This window comes from Pristiophorus japonicus, chromosome 1 (assembly GCF_044704955.1).
Source record: "Pristiophorus japonicus isolate sPriJap1 chromosome 1, sPriJap1.hap1, whole genome shotgun sequence".
Lineage (NCBI taxonomy): Eukaryota > Metazoa > Chordata > Chondrichthyes > Pristiophoridae > Pristiophorus > Pristiophorus japonicus.
This window is the reverse complement of record NC_091977.1, coordinates 510710743-510736247: the sequence shown is the minus strand read 5'-3', so window position 1 is coordinate 510736247 and position 25505 is coordinate 510710743. Positions and strand designations below refer to the sequence as shown.

The 25505-nt window shown below is 45.0% G+C and overlaps 1 protein-coding gene across 3 annotated transcripts in view; it reads right to left on the bottom strand.

Moving 5' to 3' along the window:
* The window catches only part of trpn1 (transient receptor potential cation channel, subfamily N, member 1), a 363054-nt gene that overhangs the window by 151417 nt on the left and 186132 nt on the right, over window positions 1-25505 (bottom strand). For all 3 annotated transcript variants that reach the window (XM_070895617.1, XM_070895599.1, XM_070895607.1), the window contains exons 3-5: window positions 20166-20270; window positions 11782-11880; window positions 1373-1474 (exon numbers count right to left, since the gene is read on the bottom strand). In XM_070895617.1, the coding sequence (XP_070751718.1) occupies window positions 1373-1474; window positions 11782-11880; window positions 20166-20270 (306 nt within the window). The remainder of the gene's footprint in view (window positions 1-1372; window positions 1475-11781; window positions 11881-20165; window positions 20271-25505) is intronic.

Genomic DNA, 25505 nt, shown 5'->3' with positions numbered 1-25505 from the left:
ATAGTTCATTAGCTGTCATTGTGGGCAAGGTATGAGATGTGGGTGTAAGTGTTGATAGATGGAGATTGTTGGTGGGTGAATACTGGGGGTATGGTGCTTTGGGCAGTGTGTGAAACTTGTGGCACAGATGAAGGTATGTAGCACTTGTTGAACCATTCAATCCCCCTGACCATCCAACTGAGGTGGATCTGGCATGAGCACACATGCATCAGTCCTCCTGCCCCTTCTCCTTGTTCTGCTTCTCCTTGCTGAGGCAGCTGCACAGCCAGCAATGCTGAGAATGAGGTGCTGCAGTATCAATGAACCTCCCCTTTATGTACTGGGAAAAGCCTGTGGCAATGATGAGTTGAGATTAGACTGCACCCGATATTGGTCCACCCTTTAAGTATAACGCCAATGAGCTAGGCCTTTAAGACTTGATTTAGCGCCCCAATCATTTCGTTGAGCAGTTAGAATGAATTTTGGTGCAGTCTAAAGCATTGGCACCTGACGCTAATTTTCAAACTTTTCTAAAGATATCGCCCGTCCTGGGCTATAATGAATTTCTAGCCTAGCATCTCTGACAGTACAGCAATCCATCGCTACTGCATTGGAGAGTCAGCCGAGATTCTGTGCTCAAGTCTCTGGAGTAGAACCGCAACCCACAACCTTCTGTCTCCGAGCCAAGAGTGCTACCAACTGAGCCACAGCTGAAACCAAATAGATATAGAGAGAAGGAAGGCAGCTTTATAAGGCCCCATGCAGGAGATCCAGACCCTTGTATATACTCAGCCACCAGAATGCATAGGTCTTATGTGTAAGCAGGCTGATGATCAGCCCAAAAGGCCCGAAAGAGCAGGGCTCTATTCTAGAGAGAGATCTGCAAACTCCATCAAGAAACAGGACAATGCTTACATTGGCTCAGAAAGACATGACTGTGCTTAATTTCTTACCCACCGGCTTGTTCCATTGAGATGCAGGTGACTTCAACTAAGTCAGTCAGTTTGCTGTCCATTTAAAACAAGATTTATGTCTTTTAAAAGTACTCGCTGAGCCTTTAAGTTGACTTCTGTTTTTTCTTTACCATCGAGCAATTCAGGATACCCATTTTATAGAGGCATGATTTACATTTAGTATCAATAAAGCAGAAATGACAGAAAGTGGGACTACTACTGTCCCATTTAAATATGCCCATTTTAGGGAGGTCACTTCCAGCGGTGAGCAGAATTGACATTGTAAAATTGAGAAGATAATAAAGTGGAAGAAGATCTGGCCAAATGGAACCCCACCCCATTTCCCATCCCTGGCCACCTGAAAATTGGACAGAAAACATTGAATACTTGTTTCTTCTTATTATCATTTTTAGCTGATATGTACTGGATGCGAAAAGTACCTTGTCTGCAATGTTTGGGTTGGCTTTGTACTGGTAGAAGAACTTCAGCATGAATTCATCCCCTTCCCAGGCAGCAACATGTAAGGGAGTCTGGCCTTCTTCCTGCATTGAAGAAACAATCATAAAACATAAGAACATAAGAAATAGGAGCAGGAGTAGGACACCTGGCTCCTCGAGCCTGCTCCGCCATTTAATAAGATCATGCTCCAATTCCCTGCCCGTTCCCCATAACCCTTTATTTCCTTATCGCTCAAAAAACTCTAACTCAATGACCCAGCCTCCACCGCTCTCTGGGGCAGAGAATTCCATAGATTTACAACCCTCAGAGAGAAGAAATTCCTCCTCATCTGTTTTAAACGGGTGGCCCCTTATTCTGAGACTATGTCCCCTAGCTTTAGTTTCCCCGATGAGTGGAATTATCCTCTCTGCATCCACTTTGTTGAGCCCCCTCATTACCTTATATGTTTCGATAAGATCACCTCTCATTCTTCTGAACTCCAATGAGTATAGGCCCAACTTACTCAACCTTTCCTCATAAGTCAACCCACTCATCTCCGGATCAACCTAGTGAACCTTCTCTGAACAGCCTCCAATGCAAGAATATCCTTCCTTAAATACGGAGGCCAAAACTGTCATGTATTCAACTGTCATTGTAACCCATGTATAAGCTGACCTAAGTTGTACACCTTGAGAACACTGACCACAGGGGGCAAACTTGTGGGAGACACTCCTAACCTGGACTTTTCTGGTATAAAAGGGGAAGCTCCACCCACCGTCTGTCTCTTGAGTTCTTGGTAATAAAGGTAACTGGTCACAGAGTGACTTTCTCTCAAGTATGGGCCTCGTGTGCATTTATACTGTATAGTAAGGACATATCATTGGCAATGAGAAACTGGGATTTAAACCACGCGAGCATGGCCACTAGCAGCACAGAAGAGAGGTACTGTGTTGGTGATGATTGAGACTACTTTATTGAGAGACTACAGCAAAGTTTTGTCACTAAGGAATGGTTGGGACAGGATTCGGCCGACAAACGTAGGGCTCATCTCCTGACGGTTTGTGGATCCAGAATGTACTCCCTGATGAAGGACCTTCTAGCGCCAGAGACATTCGAAGAGCTCAGTAAATTGATCGGGGAACACCTTAAACCGGCAAGCAGCATGTACATGGCGAGACACCGGTTTTACACGCACCGGCGGTGAGAAGGGCAAAGCGTTCCAGACTTCCTGGCAGATCTCCGGCGACTGGCGAGCCTATGTAAGTTCCCAGATGCATGCAGAGCGGAGATGCTGTGAGAATTCTTTATTGAGGGCACCGGGCACGCTGGGGTTTTCAGGAAACTGATTGAGACAAAATACTTGACCTAGGAAGCGGCAGCTCTGATAGCCCAGACAATTATCTCAGGGGAGGAAGAGACCAGAATGATTTATAACAAAAATCTTGGCTCAAATGCGGCAAACGACCAGGGAGTCAACATTGTTAACGCGGCACACAGTTCTCTAGGCAGACAAGGGCAATCGGACATGCCCCAGCATGTAGTCGAACCCAAAGGGGGAATTCAACAGAGACAATGGCTAGCTGAACGTCGATTCATGCCTTCGCAATGGACAATGCGGCCAGTAATGGGGCCATCAACACCTGTTAATGGTGTGCTTAAGGACAGTTACAGAGACAGTCAGAGACGATCGACTGGTAATGGACCTTTTGTTTCCAACAATGGGGCCTTCAGCTGATGCTGGAGGTGTAGAGGCAAACACACAGCCAGAGCTTGCAGGAATCAGCAATATACCAGCAGAAACTGCAACGTCAGCAGTCACTTGGCGCGTATGTGCAGGAAGCCTGCAGCCAGGTTGATGTACGAGGAGGACGGGCCCGATGTAAGCCCTATGAGGCCAAATGAATACTGGGGCAAATCGTTGGAAGCTGAAGTTCAGCGAGTTCATGTGGAGCACATATACAGCTCATATACCAGGATGCCACCGATAATGATGAAAGTGCTCCTCAATGGCATCCCAGTATTAATGGAGCTAGACACGGGGGCCAGCCAGTCTCTGATGAGTATCAAACAGTTCGAAAGGTTGTGGGTGTCCAAGGCCAGGAGGCCAAAATTATTGCCGATTGCCGCACTGCTCCGGTCATACACAAAGGAGATCATTCCGGTGCTAGGCAGCGCCACGGTAGTCGTGACCCACAAAGATTCGGAGAACAGATTGCCACTTTGGATTGTCCCGGGGGCCGGTCCCGCACTACTGAGGAGGAGTTGGCTTGCTGTCATGAACTGGAAATGGGGCGATGTCAATGCAATTTCTTCTGTGGAGCAAGTATCATGCTCACAGGTTCTGGACAAATTTGACTCATTATTTCAACCCGGCATCGGCACTTTCATGGGGACCAAGGTAGTGATTCACATAAACCCGGACGCCAGGCCAGTACACTACAAGGCTAGAGCGGTGCCGTACGTGATGTGGGAAAAGATAGAAGGCGAATTGGTCCGCCTGCTGAGGGAAGGCATCATCTCGCCAGTCGAATTCAGTGACTGGGCAAACCCGATTGTGATCAAGGCGATTACAAAGCCACCATCAATCGGGTGTCACTCCAAGACCAGTACCCGCTACCGAGAGCGGAGGACCTCTTTGCGATGCTATCCGGTGGTAAACTTTTTTCAAAATTGGACCTGACCTCAGCTTACATGACCCAGGAGCTGGCGAGTGAGTCGAAGAAGCTGACCACCATCACGACACAAAAGGGGTTGTTTGGGTATAACTAGATGTCCGTTCGGGATTCGTTCGGTCGTCGCGATCTTTCGCGAAATATGGAAAGCCTCCTCAAGTCGATTCCAAGGACGGTGGTTTTTCAAGACGACATCCTCATCACGGGTTGCGATACTGAAAAACACCTCCACAACCTGGAGGAGGTGCTATGCAGACTGGACCGGGTAGGGCTGTGACTGAAAAAGGCGAAGTGCATCTTCTTAGCTCCAGAGGTAGAATTCCTGGGGAGAAGGGTAGCAGCAGACGGGATCAGACCCACTGCGTTCAAAACGGAAGCGATCCAGAGAGAACCCAGACCCCGTAACACGACGGAGCTGCGTTCGTTCCTGGGGCTCCTGAACTATTTTGGCAACTTTCTTCACAAATTCAGCACGCTGCTAGAGCCGCTACACGTGCTCCTATGCAAAGGTCGTGATTGGGTCTGGGGGAACAGCCAGGAAAGGGCTTTTGATAGTGCACGCAATTTGTTATGCTCCAACAAACTGTTAACGTTATATGACCCGTGTAAGAAACTAGTTTTAACGTGTGATGCGTCGTCCTATGGGGTCGGGTGTGTGTTGCAGCATGTGAATGCCAATGGTCAGTTACAGCCGATAGCTTATGCCTCCAGAAGTCTGTCCCAGGCAGAATGGGGCTACGGGATGGTAGAAAAGGAAGCGCTAGCATGTGTATATGCAGTAAAAAAAATGCACCGATACCTGTTTGGCAGGAAATTTGAGCTGGAGACGGATCACAAACCCCTAAAGTCCCTTTTGGCCGACAACAAGGCCATAAATGCAAATGCATCGGCCCGCATACAGAGGTGGGCACTTAAGTTAGCTGCCGATGACTACACAATTCGGCACAGACCAGGCACTGAAAACTGTGCCAATGCACTCAGCAGGCTACCACTAGCCACCACTGAAGGGGCAGCTGAGCATGATGCTGAGATGGTCATGGCTGTTGAAGCTTTCGAAAGCGTAGGCTCACCTGTGACAGCCCGTCAGATTAAAGTCTAGACAAATAAAGACCCGCTACTGTCTTTAGTTAAGAAATGTGTCCTGAATGGGGACTGGGCAGCCACGTACGCAGCATGCCCTGAGGAGTTTAAACCACTTCATATGCGCAAGGATGAACTTCCGATTCAGGCCGATTGCCTACTGTGGGGAAACCGAGTAGTCATGCCCCAGAAGGGCAGAGAGGTGTTTATCAGGGAACTTCACAATGAGCACCCGTGCATTGTTATGATGAAGGCAATTGCTGGGTCACACGTTTGGTGGCCAGGGATAGATGCAGACCTGGAACTTGGTGTTCGCAGGTGCAACACGTGTGCTCAGATGGGCAACGCACCCAGGGAAGCCCCCCTTAGCCCCTGGTCCTGGCCCGCCAAGCCATGGTCACGCATCCATATGGACTACGCAGGTCCTTTCATGAGAAAAATGTTTTTGGTTGTAGTAGACGCCTACTCCAAATTGATTGAATGTGACATTTTAAATTCAAGCACATCTTCTGCCACAGTAGAAAGTCTATGGGCACTGTTCGCCGCCCATGGTCTACCGGACGTCTTGGTCAGCGACAATGGCCCGTGCTTCACAAGCACTGAATTCCAGGACTTCATGGCAGGCAATGGAATCAACCATGTCAGAACGGCACCGTTCAAGCCAGCCTCAAACGGCCAGGCGGAACGAGCAGTGCAGAGAATCAAATAGGGGATGCTCAGAACCAAAGGGGGTTCCCTACAAAGCCGCTTATCACGCCTCCTGTTGGCCAATAGATCCCGACCACACTTGCTCACAGGGCTTCTACCCGCAGAGCTGCTAATGAAAAGGACGCTCAAAACCAGATTATCCCTTATACACCCTATGAAAGAAATTGTTGAGAGCAGGCGTCAGTCACAATGTGACTACCATGACAGGAATGCGAGGGCGCGATGTATTGATGTCAATGATCCTGTTTTTGTCCTTAATTACGCTGCAGGGCCCAAATGGCTTGCAGGCACTGTGATTGCCAAAGAGGGGAATAGGGTTTTGGTAGTTAAACTTACCAATGGACAAATCTGCCGGAAACAAGTAGATCAAACTAAAAGGAGGTTCAGCAACCCCATAGAAGAAGCAGAGGAAGAACACGACATAGAGTTTACTCTACCACAGGAACCAAGTGGAGGAGAGCCCAGTCACTGTGGGCAGTCCGGACAGGCCTGAGGCACCGTAAACAGCAGATACTCAGGCCAGTGCTCAACAACCGGAGCCCCAACTCAGGTGCTCTACAAGGGAGCGTAAACCACCAGAGAGACTTAACCTGTGATCCCAATAAGACTTTGTGGGGGGGGAGGTGATGTCATGTATTCAACTGTCATTGTAACCCATGTCTAAGCTGACCTAAGTTGTACACCTTGAGAACACTGTCCACTGTCCACAGGGGCGAACTTGTGGGAGACACTCCTAACCTGGACTTTTCCGGTATAAAAGGGGAAGCTCCACCCACCGTCTGTCTCTTGAGTTCTTAGTAATAAAGGTAACGGACTTTCTTGCAAGTATGGGCCTCGTGTGCATTTATACTGTATAGTAAGGACATATCAAAAACTGTACGCAGTACTCCAGGTGTGGCCTCACCAATACCCTGTACAGTTGTAGCAGGACTTCTCTGCTTTTATACTCTATCCCCTTTGCAATAAAGGCCAACATTCCCATTTGCCTTCCTGATTATTTGCTGTATCTGCATACTAACATTTTGTGTTTCATGCACAAGGACCCCCACTGCAGCACTTTGCAATTTTTAGCCGTTTAAATTATAATTTGCTCTTCTATTTTTTTTGCCAAAGTGGATAACCTCACATTTGCCCACATTATACTCCATCTGCCAAATTTTTGCCCGCTCAATTAGTCTGTCTGTAACCCTTTGCAGATTTTTTGTGTCCTGCTCACAATTTACTTTCTCACCCATCTTTTTTATCATCAGCAAATTTGGCTACATTATACTTGGTCCCTTCTTCAAGGTCATTAATATAGATTGTAAATAGTTGAGGCCCCAGCACCAATCCCTGCAGCACCTCACTAGTTACTGTTTTCCAACCGTAAAATGACCCATTTATCCCGGCTCTCTGTTTTCTGTTAGTTAGCCAATCCTCTATCCATGCTAATATATTACCCCCAACCCTGTGAACTTTTATCTTGTGCAGTAACCTTTTATGTGGCACCTTATCGAATGCCTTCTGGAAATCCAAATACACCACATCCACTGGTGCCCCCTTATCCACCCTGCTCATTAAATCCTCAAAGAACTCCAGCAAATTTGTCAAATGTGATTTGCCTTTCCTAAAACCATGAATCATGCTTTTCCAAAGGTCCCGCTTCCTTAATAATCGGCTCCAGCATTTTCCTAACGACAGATGTTAGGTTAACTGGTCTATAGTTTCCTGCTTTTTTTCCTCCTCCTTTTTTAATAAAGGTTGAAGCAAAGTAACTTTGCAGCAAACTGCCAGTTGTGTTAGGGTTGGCTGTACTAGAAAGTTGTCATTTGTGCCATCCAATTTAAAGGAAAAATACAGTCCCAACAAATCGAGACCTTTACCTGGATGATATGTGACTGGCGAACCTTGCAAGAATGTTTGTTCTCCCTTTCTCTCCCCTTGAAGTAAGAACCTACTTTAGCGGGTGTAGATGCCAAAGCAAAACAATTTCCACCACAGACCATCATCATCATCAACATAGGCAGTCCCTCGAAATCGAGGAAGACTTGCTTCCACTCTAAAAGTGAGTTCTCAGGTGACTGAACAGTCCAATGGGAATTACAGTCTCTGTGGCAGGTGGGATAGACAGTAGTTGGAGGAAAGGGTGGGTGGAGAGTCTGGTTTGCCGCACGCTCCTTCCGCTGCCTGTGTTTGTTTTCTGCATGCTCTCAGCGATGAGACTCGATCCTGGATGCTGCTCCTCCACTTAGGGCAGTCTTTGGCCAGGGACTCCCAGGTGTCGGTGGGGATGTTGCATCTTATCAAGGAGGCTTTGAGGGTGTCCTTGAAACATATCCTCTACCCACCTTTGGCTCGTTTGCCGTGTAGGAGTTCCGAGTAGAGCGCTTGCTTTGGGAGTCACGCGTCCGGTATGTGGACAATGTGGCCTGCCCAGCAGAGCTGGTCGAGTGTGGTCGATGCTTCGATGCTGGGGATGTTGGCCTGATCGGGAACACTGACGGTGCGTCTATCCTCCTAGGGGATTTGCAGGATCTTGCGGAGGCATTGTTGGTGGTATTTCTCCAGCGATTTGAGGTGTCAACTGTATATGGTCCACGTCTCTGAGCCATACAGGAGGGCGGGTATCACTACAGCCCTGTAGGCCATAAGCTTGGTGCCAGATTTGAGGGCCTGATCTTAGAACACTCTCTTCCTCAGGCGGCCGAAGGCTGAGCTGGCGCACTGGAGGCGGTGTTGAACCTCATCGTCGATGTCTGCCCTTGTTGATAATAGGTGCCCAAAGTATGGAAAGTTGTCCACGTTATCCAGGGCCGTGCCGTGGATGTTGACCGTGAGTTGGAGCATGGCAGCGAGGAAGATTGAGAAGCGGGTTGGGGCAATGACGCAGCCCTGTTTGACCCCAGTCTGGACTTGGATTGGATCCGTTGGTAAGGATCACGGCCTGCATGTCGTCGTGGAGCAGGCGAAGGGTGGTGATGAACTTTTGGGAGCATCCAAAATGGAGGAGGACGCTCCATAGACCCTCGTGGTTGACAGTGTCAAAGGCCTTTGTAAGGTCGAAGAAGGCCATGCATAATTGAGTCAACAAGCTCCCTGCTGGAGTGGAACTAACTTCACTATAGAACAAGTGGGAACCTTCGTCGCCTCCAGGCCAGATCCAAGACCGTCACATCCTCTGTCGTCGAGCTACAGTACATGGACGATGCTTGCGTCTGTGCACATTCAAAGGCTGAGCTCCAAGTCATCGTCAACATCTTCACCAAGGCATACGCCACAGACCATGTAAAACCTGATCCACCTCGGCTTTGACCAAACCCATTCAATTTCGAGGCAAAACAGAGAAACAGAGAAGGTAATCAAAGAAAACTGCAGGAATCATTCCAACTTTATAACATACGTGATTTAACATCCGTTGTCACAGCTTGCCACACATGACGCTTGGTTTTATCTCCCGGAAAGGAACATGTCTGGGAGCGGCAGCAGGCAGGCTCAGCTGACTTTATCACGTTTGCATTCATTATCCTTACATTATCAAAATCATGAGGGGTCTGGACAGGGTAGATAGAGAGAAAGTATTCCCATTGGTGGAAGGGTCGAGAACCAGAAGACACAGATTTAAGGTGATTGGCAAAAGAACCAAAAGTGATGTAAGAAAACACTTTTTTACGCAGCAAGTGGTTGGAATTTGGAATGCACTGGCTGAAAGGGTGGTCGAAGGGTGGTGGAGGCAGACTCCAAATCTTATCTTTCAAAAGGGGGTTGAATAAGTATCTGAAGAAACAACATTTGCAGGGCTATGGGGAAAGGGTGGGGGAGTGGGAGTAACTGAGAGTCGGCATAAGCTCGATGGGCCGAATGCCCTTTTTCCGTGCTGTAACCATTCTGTGATTCTATGATTTATCCACTTCAAAATTATAAGCTGTTCCTTAGCTTATTATTCCAGTCTCTCATGTACATCACTTATCTTTATCTACAAGTTTTATTATATTACAAGAAACACCCTCCTCCATTTCACTTGCCTATTGTGTGAATAACAGGGAATGTAGAACTAACTTATAAGAAACCCCACTTGTCATTATTTCCCTAGGACAGCACTGTTTGACTTTATCTTCTATCACTAAACAAGTTCTCAATCCAGCTACTGATTGATCCATTGAGTCGATGCACCTTAGCCTTTACAGTATGGTCTAACCTGGGCTAATAATCTGGAGACGAGAGTTCAAATCCCACCATGGCAGCTGGGAAATTTAAAATCAGTTCAATAAATCTGAAATAAAAAGCTAGTATCAGCAATAGTACCCATGAAACTGCCGGATTGTTGTAATAAACCCATCTCGTTCACTAATGTCCTTTAGGGAAGGAAATCTGCTGTTCTTACCCGGTCTGGCCTATATGTGACTCCAGACCCACAGCAATGCGGTTAACTCTTAACTGCCCTCGGAAATTGTCTAATGAGCCACTCAAGGGCAATTAGGAATGGGCAATAAATGCAGGCCTTGCCAGCTATGCCCACATCCAGAGAATGAATTTTTAAAAATTTTCTCAATTATCATAGGTACTAATTTAACTACTTCTTTTGAAGTTACCATAGATTAGATCAGTATTTTATGAATTCCATTGCTAATTTGATTGTATCTCGCATTTGTCTGCTGTTTTTGAAGGCTGCTATATTGTATGCATTAAATATATTTGTCATTTTCTCACCTTCCACGTTTCTACATGACTTATTTTTTTAAAGAAAGTGTCTTTGCACTCCATTTTCTCCTACAACTAACATTTGGATCCATTTTGCTGCTACCTACAATCTACCTTGCTACTTATTCCCTGACTCTCATTTTAGTTATCCTCAACTGACATCTGCACAACTCACAGTCTTCACAACTCCTTTTATACTTTAAAATATGTCTGCTTTCCCTTAAGTGAGTTGTGACTTCTTAATTCAGTCATTTGTTTTTAACGACAACATTTTTCTTGTGTTGAAAGCTCACTTCTGTACGGGTCTCCATCTGACTGAGCTGAGGACTACCCAAACTATGGAAGGAGGTTTCCATGCTCAGGCAGAAACACGAACTGCCTACCTGCTATCTCACAGCCAAGCTACCAAGGCACTTGAAGGCCACTCTAAAAGGATGTCATAAAGATATGGGCACAAATATCGTTTGTTATTAAAGAGGCACTACTTTAGATCAGGCAGAAGGATAGCTGGAATAGAGGACCCCACAGTGCAACCTGAATGATCAAACCTTCCTCACAAACAGTGAAAAGCCATCAACCGCCTCAGGACCGGTCATGGTTGATGCTGCCACTTCTCCATAGATGGATGATAAACGCGTCCCCATCATGCAACTGTGGAGCCCCTCATCAGACCCTGGAGCACCTCATTGAGCACTGCCCTCAGAGGAAGCTCGCAGGCAGCCTGCAAGATATCCACCACACTGTTACACCGGAAGCTTTGCCCTGGGTATCTGACTTAGATATTGACATTTGATTTGCTTTGCTACAACCAAACGAAAGGAGAAGAATCTGGAATAGTCATGTGTCACATTCATTGCGTTCAGAAAAACAGCAATTTTTAGCAAGATAGAGAAATGTGTTCCAGCCCTATTTGGGCAAATTGTTCCAACATTTAGCAAACACAGAAAGAATCTTTGTCAACAAACAAAGATGGTGTCTGTTTACTGAACCATGTTAGTAGGGTGCTGATGATAATAAAATATGTGTCTTATGAAGAGGAAAATTACATTCCTATGCAGTCCCTTGTGTTAAAGCAGGCTTTGCTGTATTATGGAGCTAGAAATGAAGATAAAGGAAGAAATAATTTGGAAACTTCAATCTTTTAGCCCCTGTAGCCTTGGTTGTTGACTACACTAGTGAATATGAAGACATTTTCTCCTGCAATATATTCAGCTTTAGGCCTTCATCTTACCAGCAGGCAACAGTGTAACTTATCATGATTGTTCTGTACTCACATTTTGAAAATCAACGCCGGCACCAAACTCCACCATGAGCTTCGCCAGTTCTGTATCTTTTTTTCTGCAGCAGATGTGCAAGACTGTGTCGCCATTATCCTGAAAAGTAAGTCGGGAGATTAGATGCAGATTATTTTCATTTAAAAGGCTCCAATATATACATAATATGTTTAGAATTCATTTCCCTGTAACTTTCACTGAAGTAAACATCCACTTGAGCCCAGGAGGAATTGCATGGTACAACAGTGCTGCAGAATGTGGTGCTTAGGTCTGATATTTCTGTTGCTTAATACACTGGATGCCAAGAGTGTTACAGTTGTGACAAGACAAATTTATGGAGCTAGGAGCGAAATTAAAAAGTAGGACCTCAAAAGTAGTAATCTCAGAATTGCTACCAGTGCCACGTGTTAGTCAGAGTAGGAATCACAGGATAGCTCAGATGAATACGTGGCTTGAGGAGTGGTGCAGAAGGGAGGGATTCAAATTCCTGGAACATTGGAGCCAGTTCTTGTGGAGATGGGACCAGTACAAACCGGACGGTCTGCACCTGGGCAGTACCGGAACCGAGGGAGAGTGTTTGCTAGTGCTGTTGGGGAGGGGTTAAACTAATATGGTAGGGGGATGGGAACATATGCAGGGAGACAGAGGGAAGTAGAATGGGAGCAGAAGCAAAAGATAAAAAGAAGAAAAGTAAAAGTGGAGGGCAGAGAAACCCAAGGCAAAAAGCAAAAAGGGCCACATAACTGCAACATTCTAAAAGGGCAAAGTGTGCCTCAATACAAGGAATATTCGGAATAAGGTGGACGAATTAACTGCGCAGATAGCAGTTAACGGATATGATGTAATTGGCATCACGGAGACATGGCTCCAGGGTGACCAAGGCTGGGAACTCAACATCCAGGGGTATTCAACATTTAGGAAGGATAGACAGAAAGGAAAAGGAGGTGAGGTGGCTGGTTCAAGAGGAAATTAATGCAATAGTAAGGAAGGACATTAGCTTGGATGATGTGGAATCGGTATGCGTGGAGCTATGGAATACCAAAGGGCAGAAAACGCTAATGGGACCACCAAACAGTAGCAGTGAGGTGGGGGACAGCATCAAACAAGAAATTAGGGATGCATGCAATAAAGGTACAGCAGTTATCATGGGTGACTTTAATCTACATATTGATTGGGCTAACCAAACTGGTAGCAATGCAGTGGAGTAAGATTTCCTGGAGTGTATTAGGGATGGTTTTCTAGACCAATATGTCGAGGAATCAGCTAGAGGGCTGGCCATCCTAGACTGGGTGATGTGTAACGAGAAAGGACTAATTAGCAATCTTGTTGTGCGAGGCCTCTTGGGGAAGAGTGACCATAATATGGTAGAATTTGTTATTAAGATGGAGACTGACACAGTTAATTCAGAGACTTGGGTCCTGAACTTAAGGAAAGGTAACTTCGATGGTATGAGACGTGAATTGGCTAGAATAGACTGGCGAGTGATACTTAAAGGGTTGTCAGTGGATAGGCAATGGCAAACATTTAAAGATCACATGGATGAACTTCAACAATTGTACATCCCTGTCTGGAGTAAAAAATAAAACGGGAAAGGTGGCTCAACCGTGGCTAAGAAGAGAAATTAAGGAGAGTGTTAAATCCAAGGAAGAGGCATATACATTGGCCAGGAAAACAGCAAATCTGAGGACTGGGAGAATGTTATAATACAGCAGAGGAGGACAAAGGGTTTAATTTGGAGGGGGAAAATAGAGTATGAGAGGAAGTTTTCTGGGAACATAAAAACTGACTGAAAAAGCTTCTATAGATATGTGAAGAGAAAAAGATTAGTGAAAACAAACGTAGGTCTCTTGCAGTCAGATTCAGGTGAATTTATAATGGGAAAAAAGAAATGGCGGACCAGTTAATCAAATACTTTGGGTCTGTCTTCACGAAGGAAGACACAAATAACCTTCCGGAAATACAAGGGGATCGAAGGTCAAGTAAGAAGGAGGAACTGAAGGAAATCCTTATTAGGCAGGAAATTGTGTTTGGGAAATTGATGGGATTGAAGGCCGATAAATCCCCGGGTCCTGATAGTTTGCATCCCAGAGTACTTCAGGAAGTGGTCCTAGAAATAGTGGATGCATTGGTAATCATTTTCCAACAGTCTATCGCCTCTGGATCGGTTCCTATGGACTGGAGGGTAGCTAATGTAACACCACTTTTTAAGAAAGGAGAGAGAGAGAGAAAACAGGTAATTATAGACCGCTTAGTGGGGAAAATGTTGGAATCAATTATTAAAAATGAAATAGCAACACATTTGGAAAGCAATGACGGGATCGGTCCAAGTCAGCATGGATTTATGAAAGGGAAATCCTGCTTGACAAATCTTCTATAATTTTTTGAGGATGTAACTGGTGGACAACGGAGAACCAGTGGATGTGGTGCATTTGGACTTTCAAAAGGCTTTTGACAAGGTCCCACACAAGAGATTGGTGTGCAAAATTAAAGCACGTGGTATTGGGGATAATGTACTGATGTGGATAGAGAATTGGTTGGCAGACAGGAAGCAGAGAGTCGGAATAAACAGGTCTTTTTCAGAATTGCAGGCAGTGACTAGTGGGGTGCCGCAGGGCTCAGTGCTGGGACCCCAGCTATTTACAATATACATTAATGATTTGGATGAGGGAATTGAGTGTAATATCTCCAAGTTTTCAGATGACACTAAGCTGGGTGGCGGTGTGAGCTGTGAGGAGGACACTAAAAGGCTGCAGGGGGACTTGGACAGGTTAGGTGATTGGGCAAACGCATGGCAGATGCAGTATAATGTGGATAAATGTGAGGTTATCCACTTTGGTGGCAAAAACATGAAGGCAGAATATTATCTGAATGGCGGCAGATTAGGAAAAGGGGAGGTGCAATGAGACCTGGGTGTTATGGTACATCAGTCATTGAAAGTTGGCATACAGGTACAGCAGGCGGTGAAGAAGGCAAATGTTATGTTGGCCTTCATAGCTAGGGGATTTGAGTATAGGAGCAGGGAGGTCTTACTGCAGTTGTACAGGGCCTTGGTGAGGCCTCACCTGGAATACTGTGTTCAGTTTTGGTCTCCTAATCTGAGGAAGGATGTTCTTGTTATTGAGGGAGTGCAGCGAAGGTTCACCAGACTGATTCCCGGGATGGCAGGACTGACATATGAGCAGAGACTGGATCGACTGGCCTGTATTCACTGGAGTTTAGAAGGATGAGAGGGGATCTCATAGAAACCTATAAAATTCTGATGGGACTGGACAGGTTAGATGCAGGAAGAATGTTCCCGATGTTGGGGAAGTCCAGAACCAGGGGACATAGTCTAAGGATAAGGGATAAGCCATTTAGGACTGAGATGAGGAGAAACTTCTTCACTCAGAGAATTGTTAACCTGTGGAATTCCCTACCGCAGAGAGTTGTTGATGCCAGTTCATTGGATATATTCAAGAGGGAGTTAGATATGGCCCTTACGGCTAAAGGGATCAAGGGGTAAGGAGAGAAAGCAGGAACGGGGTACTGAGGTGAATGATCAGCCATGATCTTATTGAATGGTGATGCAGGCTCGAAGGGCCGAATGGCCTACTCCTGCACCTATTTTCCATGTTTCTATTTTTCTACCAACTTATTATCCTGTTAAGGTCAATGGAAATAACAATGGAGAGCGATGTAAAATGGGCTGCTGTTTCGCATGAACACATTTTACATGATTGCACAAAGTCAAAATCTACCCCATATTGTCTACAAGTCAGATCAGAAATGGCACAAGTGGAACGAATCAACTTCAAACCTAAGAAAAGGACAGCAATATAATTTTTTCTGCTTTTGTGGTTGTCATCAGATGAAGAGTAGGACAAGTGGCGCAGGGCTCCCAGCATAGCCCACATCTCGTGAACGAATTTAAAAAATCAAGACAGAGGGTTTACTGAATATCATACTAGAATTGAAAGATGAGCAGTACCTAACGAAGCTGAGGGTCTCTGGGGACACAATTACTGAACTGCATGCCATGGTAGAAGATGCACAGGAGGAGCTCTTTTGTCACAAGAACGGCTTTGCCTCTGGCTGGAAATCATTTTGCCACTGTTTCCAATCTCCTTAGTGAGCATTTAATGCAAATTATTCAGATACAATGTACACCTGTATTCAGAACTAATTTAGCTTTCCAGATATGCCCACATTAGTCCACAGAGATGTAGGGCGACGGTTGAAGAGACAGCAACAATTCTATACCGGGCTCCCCAGGGTACCATCAACTGCACACAAATGGGGAGAAGGCACCTCCAGTAAATCACACAGTCTATGTCAACTGCAGCTGGGCCACACACAATGAAGGATTCATTGTATAGGATTACATAGAATATACTGCACAGAAACAGGCCATTCGGCCCAACTAGTCCATGCCGACGTTTATGCTCCACTCGAGCCTCCTCTCGTGTCATCTAACTATCAGCATAACCCTCTATTCCCTTGTCCCTCATATTCTTATCTAGCCGCCCCTTAAATCCATCCACATTATTCGCTTCAACCGCTCCATATGGTATCGAGTTCCACATTCTCACCACTCTTTGGGTAAAGAAGTTTCTTCTAAATTCCCTATTAGATTTCTTGGTGACTATCTTATATTAATGGCCTCTAGTTACAATCTTCCCCAAAAGTGGAAACATTCTCTCTGTATCCACTCTTATCAAAACCTTTCATAATTTTAAAGTGTGCTATTAGGTCACCCCTAAGCCTTCTTTTTTCAAGAGAAAAGAGAACCAGCCTGTTCATCCTTTCCCGATAGGTATACCTTCACATTTCCTTCATTTTTGTCAGACAAATCTATCTCCAGTGTTCTAGCGAACTGGCCAACTGCAAGGCAGGTTATTGGGGGTTTAGGCTACAGCCTGAAAGCGTGACTCATAAGAAATAGGAACAGGAGTAGGCCATCTGGCTCCTTGAACCTGCTTCGCCATTCAATAAGATCATGGCTGATCTGATCTTGGCCTCAACTCCACTTCCCTGCCCTCTCCCCATAACCCTTGACTCCCTTCTCTCTCAAAAATCCATTTATCTCCACCTTAAATATTTTCATTGACCCATCCTCCAAAGCTGCCTGGAGTAGAGAATTCCAAAGATTCAAGACCCTCTGAGAGAAGAAATTCCTCTTCCTCAGAAACACCTTGCTCAGAAAATGGTGGAAACATTCAGCAGGTCAGCAACATCTGTGGAAAAAAATAAAGGAAAAAGCGGAGGTGGGAAGGAAATAACAAAAGGGAAAGTCTGTGATAGGGTGGAAGGCAGGAGTGATGCTGAGAGGCTGTTTCCTCTGGCTGGAGAGTCTAGAACTAGGGGTCGCAGTTTCAGGATCAACCATTTAGGACTGAGATGAGGAGAAAGTTATTCACTCAAGAGGTTGTGAATCTTTTGAATTCTCTACCTCAGAGGACTGTGGCTGCTCAGTCATTGAGTGTATTCAAGACAGAGATCGATAGATTTTTGGACACTAAGGGAATCAAGGGATATAGGGATAGGGCGGTAAAGTGGAGTTGAGGTCGAAGATCAGTCATGATCTTATTCAATGAGGAGCCGTATGGCCTACTCCTGCTCCTATTTCTTATGCTCGTAAAATTAAATGACGAACGAGACCTGCCCTTCTGTTCTTTTCTCTCGCCCTTTTTCCCTGGCTCTGTATTTGCTTATAAACTTCTTCCAATTCTCTCCAAAGATGCTGCCTGACCTGCTGAGTGTTTCCAGCATTTTCTGTTTTTATTTCAGTTTTCCAGTGTCGGCAGTATTTTGCTATCGTCAATCAAACAAACCATTCCGTCTCCTCAATCAGCAATTTCAGTACCTTGACGGCTGGAGAGGAGAATTTACAACACAATCCAGCCAAAATGATTGTGGTCTGCTGTATGTTGCATAATCTCACCACCGAGAAGGGGCTCTACGTTGGATTCAATAAAAAATGCACCCAATCCATGACTATAGAGGACGGAGGATTCCAACACACTGCACCAACAGTTTGCATTAGCAGGGGAGATTAGGGTCAAATGGTTTCAGTTCGGGTAATCTGATTGAACCTCGCAGGGTACATTTTTATCTTAGCAGTCCCAGCACAGAACTTTGTGCACCAGGAACGCAGATTGAGAAGTTGGATGCACTCTCCCCCTGATTTGCTTTCCCTTGTGGACAAGCCTTACTGCACATAGCTCCAACAATACTTGAACCAGGCCTTTGGTCATGGTATGAGACGTGATTTGGCTAGGATAGACTGGCGAATGATACTTAAAGAGTTGACGGTGGATAGGCAATGGCAGACATTTAAAGATCACATGGATGAACTTCAACAATTGTACATCCCTGTCTGGCATAAAAATAAAATGGGGAAGGTGGCTCTACTGTGGCCAACAAGGGAAATTAGGGATAGTGTTGAATCCAAGGAAGAGGCACATAAATTGGCCAGAAAAAGCAGCAAACCTGAGGACTAGGAGAAATTTAGAATTCAGCAGAGGAGGACTAAGGCTTTAATTAGAAGGGGGAAAATAGAGTATGAGAGTAAGCTTGCAGGGAACATAAAAACTGACTGCAAAAGCTTCTATAGATATGTGAAGAGAAAAAGATTAGTGAAGACAAATGTAGGTCCCTTGCAGTCAGAATCAGGTGAATTTATGATGGAGCAAAGAAATGGCAGACCAATTGAACAAATACTTTGGTTCTGTCTTCACTAAGGAAGACACAAATAACCTTCCGGAAATACTAGGGGACCGAGGGTCCAGCGAGATGGAGGAACTGAAGGAAATTCTTATTAGTCAGGAAATTGTGTTAGGAAAATTGATGGGAGTGAAGGCCGATAAATCCCGAAGTCTTGATAGTCTGCATCCCAGAGTACTTAAGGAAGTGGCCTGAAAAAATAGTGGGTGCATTGGTGATCATTTTACAATATTCTATAGACTCTGGATCAGTTCCTATGGATTGGAGGGTAGCTAATGTAACACCACTTTTTAAAAAAGGGAGAGAGAAAACAGGAAATTATAGACCGCTTAGCCTGATATCAGTAGTGGGATAAATGTTGGAATCAATTATTAAAGATGGAAGAGCAGCGCATTTGGAAAGCAGTGACAGGATCGGTCCAAGTCATCATGGATTTATGAAAGGGAAATCATGCTTGAAAAATCTTCTAGAATTTTTTGAGAATGTAACTAGTCGAGTGGACAAGGGAGAACCAGTGGATTGGACTTTCAGAACACTTTTGACAAGGGTCCACGCATTTTGGGGGTAATGTATTGACGTGGATAGAGAACTGATTGGCAGACAGAAAGCAAAGAGTAGGAATAAACCGGTCCTTTTCAGAATGGCAGGCAGTGACTAGTGGGGTACCGGAAGGTTCAGTGCTGGGACCCCAGCTATTTACAATATACATTAATGATTTAGACAAAGGAATTGAATGTAATATCTCCAAGTTTTCAGATGACACTAAGCTGGGTGGCAGTGCGAGCTGCGAGGAGGATGCTAAGAGGCTGCAGGGTGACTTGGACAGATTAGGTGAGTGGGCAAATGCATGGCAGATGCAGTATAATGTCGATAAATGTGAGGTTATCCACTTTGGTGGCAAAAACAGGAAGGCAGAATATTATCTGAATGGTGACAGATTAGGAAAAGGAGAGGTGCAACGAGACCTGTATGTCATGGTATATCAGTCATTGAAAGTTGGCAAGCAGGTACAGCAGGCAGTGAAGAAAGCAAATGGCATGTTGGCCTTCATAGCGAGAGGATTTGAGTATAGGAGCAGGGAGGTCTTACTACAGTTGTATTGGGCCACACCTTGAATATTGTGTACAGTTTTGGTCTCCTAATCTGAGGAAGGACATTCTTACTATTGAGGGAGTGTAGCGAAGGTTCACCAGACTGATTCCCGGGATGACAGGACTGACATATAAAGAAAGACTGGATCGTCTAGGCTTATATTCTTTGGAATTTAAAAGAATGAGAGGGGATCTCGAGAAACATCTAAAATTCTGATGGGATTGGACAGGTTAGATGCAGGAAGAATGTTCCCAACGTTGGGGAAGTCCAAAACCAGGGGTCACAGTCTAAGGATAAGGGTAAGCCATTTAGAACCGAGATGAGGAGAAACTTCTTCACTCAGATAATTGTGAACTTGTGGAATTCTCTACCACAGAAAGTTGTTGATGCCAGTTCGTTAGATATATTCAAAAGGGAGTTAGATGTGGCCCTTACGGCTAAAGGGATCAAGGGGTATGGAGAGAAAGCGGGAAAAGGGAGGTGAATGATCAGCCATGATCATATTGAATGGTGGTGCAGGCTCCAAAGGCCGAATAGCCTATTCTTGTACCTATTTTCTATGTTTCTATGTTTCTTTGTTTCACTTGTACCTTCCTTTGTGTCCTGAGCTGCAGATCTGCATTCACACTAAGCAACTCCTTGCAGACGGCGATGTTACCAATTTCAACGCTTAGAAACAATGGGATGCAGCCGTCCTGTGGAAATAAAGAAATAAATTAAGACCTTGGAATGAAAGAAACAACGTAGAAAAAAAATTGCATTTATATAGCGCCTTTCACAATGTCAAACGCTCCAAAGCACTCTACAGCCAATTAAATACTTTTGAAGTGTAGTCACTGTTAGAATGTGTGAAACACAGCAATCAAACGATAATGACCAGATAATCTGTCTTTTTGGTGTTGATTGAAGGATTAATGTTAGCCAGGACAGTGGGGAATACACCCTTGCTCTTCATTGAAAAGTGCCATGGAATCTTTTACGTCCAAGTTAATCTTGGGGTTAAGTCATGGCAGGAGAGCTCGGACACAGGTTATGCTCCTCCTGTAATATGTGGTGAGTCAGGGACGCTTCCAGTGTCCCTGACGACTACATGTGCGGGAAGTGCATCCGCCTGCAGCTCGTGACAGACCGCATTGCGGCACTGGAGCTGTGGGTGGATTTACTCTGGAGCATCCACGATGCTGAGAATGACGTGAATAGCACATTTAGTGAGTTGGTCTTAACACAGGAAACGGGTACACAGCCAGATAGAGAATGGGTGACCAACAGGAAGGGCAGTGCAAGGGAGGTAGTGTAGGGGTCCCCTGCGGTCGTCCCACCTGCAAAACAGATACACTGCTTTGGGTACTGTTGAGGGGGATGACTCATCAGAGGAGAGCAGCAGCAGCCAAGTTCATGGCACCGTGGGTAGCTCTGCTGCACAGGTGGGCAGGAAAAAGAGTGGGAGAGCTATAGTGGTAGGGGATTCGATTGTAAGGGGAATAGATAGACATTTCTGCGGCTGCAATCGAGACTCCAGGATGGTATGTTGCCTCCCTGGTGCAAGGGTCAAGGATGTCTCGGAGCGGGTGCAGGACATTTTGAAAAGGGAGGGTGAACAGCCAGTTGTCGTGGAGCATATAGGTACCAACGATATAGGTAAAAAAACAGGATGAGGTCCTACGAGACGAATTTAGGGAGCTAGGAGCTAAATTAAAAAGTAGGACATCAAAAGTAGTAATCACAGGATTGCTACCAGTGCCACGTGCTAGTCAGAGTAGGAATCACAGGATAGCTCAGATGAATACGTGGCTTGAGGAGTGGTGCAGAAGGGAAGGATTCAAATTCTTGGGGCATTGGAACCGGTTCTGGGGGAGGTGGGACCAGTACAAACCGGACGATCTGCACCTGGGCAGGACTGGAACCAATGTCCTCGGGGGAGTGTTTGCTAGTGCTGTTGGGGAGGAGTTAAACTAATATGGCAGGGGGATGGGAACCTATGCAGGGAGACAGAGGGAAGTAGAATGGAGACAGAAGCAAAAGACAGAAAGGAGATGAGTAAAAGTGGAGGGCAGAGAAACCCAAGGCAAAAAACAAAAAGGGCCACTGTACAGCAAAATTCTAAAGGGTCAAAGTGTAATAAAAAGGCAAGCATGAAAGCCTCAATGCGAGGAGTATTCGGAACCCAGGAGAGGGCTCTGAGCGAGTTAGAGTGGGTCAGAGCTCAGATGAACAGGACCCCAAGAAAGAATGCAAAAGGCAGGAGGCAACAGAGCAGAGTAGCACTGGGGTAAGTGTAAACCACAAGGTGATAGGAAGGGACAATATGTATGAATATAAAGGGGCTGCAGGAAGGGTCAAAACTAAAAATCATGGTTTAAAAACTAGTATTAAAACACTCTACCTAAACGCATGCAGCATTCGAAATAAAGTAAATGAGTTGACGGCACAAATCATTACAAATGGATATGATTTGGTGGCCATTACAGAAACGTGGTTGCAGGGTGGCCAAGACTGGGAATAAAACATACAGGGGTATCTGACAATTCGGAAGGATAGACAAGAAGGGAAAGGAGTTGGGGTAGCTCTGTTAATAACGGATGATATCAGGGCAGTTGTGAGAGATGATATTGGCTCTAATGAACAAAATGTTGAGTCATTGTGGGTGGAGATTAGAGATAGTAAGAGGAAAAAGTCACTGGTGGGCGTAGTTTATAGGCCCCAAAATAATAACTTCACGGTGGGGTGGGCAATAATGAAGGGAATAATGGAGACATGTGAAAAAGGAACGGCAGTAATCATGGGGAATTAACCGACATATCGATTGGTCAAATCAAATCACACGGGGTAGCCTGGAGGAGGAATTCATAGAATGCATACGGGATTGTTTCTTAGAACAGTATGTTACAGAACCTACAAGTGAGCAAGCTATCTTAGATCTGGTCCTGTGTAATGAGACAGGAATAATAAATGATCTCGTCGTAAAAGATCCTCTCGGAATGAGTGATCGCAGTATGGTTGAATTTGTAATACAGATTGAGGGTGAGGAAGTAGTGTCTCAAACGAGTGTACTGTGCTTAAACAAAGGGGACAACAGTGGGATGAGCGCAGAGTTAGCTAAAGTAGACTGGGAACACAGACTAAACGGTAGCACAATTGAGGAACAGTGGTGGACCTTTAAGGAGCTCTTTCATAGTGCTCAACAAAAATATATTCCAGTGAAAAAGGGCGGTAAAAGGGATAACCAGCCGTGGATAACCAAGGAAATAAAGGAGAGTATCAAATTAAAAACCAATGCGTATACGGTGGCCAAGGTTAATGGGAAACTAGAAGATTGGGAAAATTTTAAACGACAGCAAAGAATGACGAAGAAAGCAATAAAGAAATGAAAGATAGATTACGAAAGTAAACTTGCGCTAAACATTAAAACAGATATTAAAAGCTTTTACCGATATATAAAACGGAAGAGAGTGACTAAAGTAAATGTTGGTCCCTTAGAAGATGAGAAGGGGGATTTAATAATGGGAAATGTGGAAATGGCTGAGACCTTAAACAATTATTTTGCTTCGGTCTTCACAGTGGAAGACACAAAAACCATGCCAAAAATTGCTGCTCACGGGAATGTGGGAAGGGAGGACCTTGAGACAATCACTATCACTAGGGGGATAGTGCTGGATAGGCTAATGGGACTCAAGGTAGACAAGTCCCCTGGCCCTGATGAAATGCATCCCAGGGTATTAAAAGAGATGGCGGAAGTTATAGCAGATGCATTCGTTATAATCGACCACAATTCTCTGGACTCTGGGGAGGTACCAGCGGATTGAAAAGCAGCTAATGTAACGCCTCTGTTTAAAAAAGGGGGCAGGCAAAAGGCAGGTAACTATAGGCCGGTTAGTTTAACATCTGTAGTGGGGAAAATGCTTGAAGCTATCATTAAGGAAGAAATAGCCGGACTTGTCGATAGGAATAGTGTAATCAAGCAGATGCAACATGGATTCATGAAGGGGAAATCGTGTTTAACTAATTTACTGGAATTCTTTGAGGATATAACGAGCATGGTGGATAGAGGTGTGCCGATGGATGTGGTGTATTTAGAGTTCCAAAAGGCATTCGATAAGGTGCCACATAAAAGGTTACTGCAGAAGGTAAAGGTACGCGGAGTCAGAGGAAATGTATTAGCATGGATAGAGAATTGGCTGGCAAACAGAAAGCAGAGAGTCGGGATAAATGGGTCCTTTTCGGGTTGGAAATCGGTGGTTAGTGGTGTGTCACAGAGATCGTTGCTGGGACCACAACTGTTTACAATATACATAGATGACCTGGAAGAGGGGACAGAGTGTTGTGTAACAAAATTTGCAGATGACACAAAGATTAGTGGGAAAGCGGGTTGTGTAGTGGACACAGTGAGGCTGCAAAGAGATTTAGATCGGTTAAGCGAATGGGCTAAGGTTTGGCAGATGGAATACAATGTCGGAAAACGTGAGGTCATCCACCTTGGAAAAAAAAACAGTAAAAAGGAATATTATTTGAATGGGGAGAAATTACAACATGCTGCGGTGCAGCAGGTAATCAGGAAGGCGAATGGAATGAAGGCCTTCATTGCGAGAGGGATGGAATACAAAAGCAGGGAGGTCCTGCTGCAACTGTACAGGGTATTGGTGAGGCCGTACCTGGAGTACTGAGTGCAGTTTTGGTCACCTTACTTAAGGAAGGATATACTAGCCTTGGAGGGGGTACAGATTCAATTCACTAGGCTGATTCCGGAGATGAGGGGGTTACCTTATGATGATAGATTGAGTAGACTGGGTCTTTACTCATTGGAGTTCAGAAGGATGAGGGGTGATCTTCTAGAAACATTTAAAATAATGAAAGGGATAGACAAGATAGAGGCAGAGAGGTTGTTTCCACTGGTCGGGGAGACTAGAACTAGGGGGCACAGACTCAAAATACGGGGGAGCCAATTTAAAACTGAGTTGAGAAGGAATTTCTTCTCCCAGAGGGTTGTCAATCTGTGGAATTCTCTGCCCAAGGAAGTAGTTGAGGCTAGCTCACTGAATGTATTCAAATCATAGATTTTTAACCAATAACGGAATTAAGGGTTATGGGGAGCGGGCGGGTAAGTGGAGCTGAGTCCACGGCCAGATCAGCCATGATCTTTTTGAATGACGGAGCAGGCTCGAGGGGCTAGATGCCCAACTCCTGTTCCTAATTCTTATGTTATATTCTTCTGTAGTAGGTTGGGGACAGCATCAAACAAGAGATAAGGGATGCATGTAATAAAGGTACAGCAGTTATCATGGGTGACTTTAATCTACATATTGATTGGGCTAACCAAACTGGTAGCAATGCAGTGGAGGAGGATTTCCTGGAGTGTATTAGGGATGGTTTTCTAGACCAATATGTCGAGGAACCAGCGAGAGATCTGGCCATCCTAGGCTGGGTGATGTGTAATGAGAAAGGACTAATTAGCAATCTTTTTGTACGAGGCCCCTTGCGGAAGAGTGACCATAAAATGGTAGAATTCTTCATTAAGATGGAGAGTGACGCAGTTAATTCAGAGACTAGGGTCCTGAACTTAACGAAAGGTAACTTCGATGATTTGAGGCGTGAATTGGCTAGAATTGACTGGCGAGCGATACTTAAAGGGTTGACGGTGGATAGGCAATGGCAAACATTTAAAGATCACATGGATGAACTTCAACAACTGTCTGGCATAAAAATAAAACGGGGAAGGTGGCTCAACCGTGGCTAACAAGGGAAAATAGGGATAGTGTTAAATCCAAGGAAGAGGCATATAAATTGGCCAGAAAAAGCAGCAAACCTGAGGACTGGGAGAAATTTAGAATTCAGCAGAGGAGGATAAAGGGTTTAATTAAGAGGGGGAAAATAGAATACAAGAGGAAGCTTGCCGGGAACATAAAAACTGACTGCAAAAGCTTTTATCGATATGT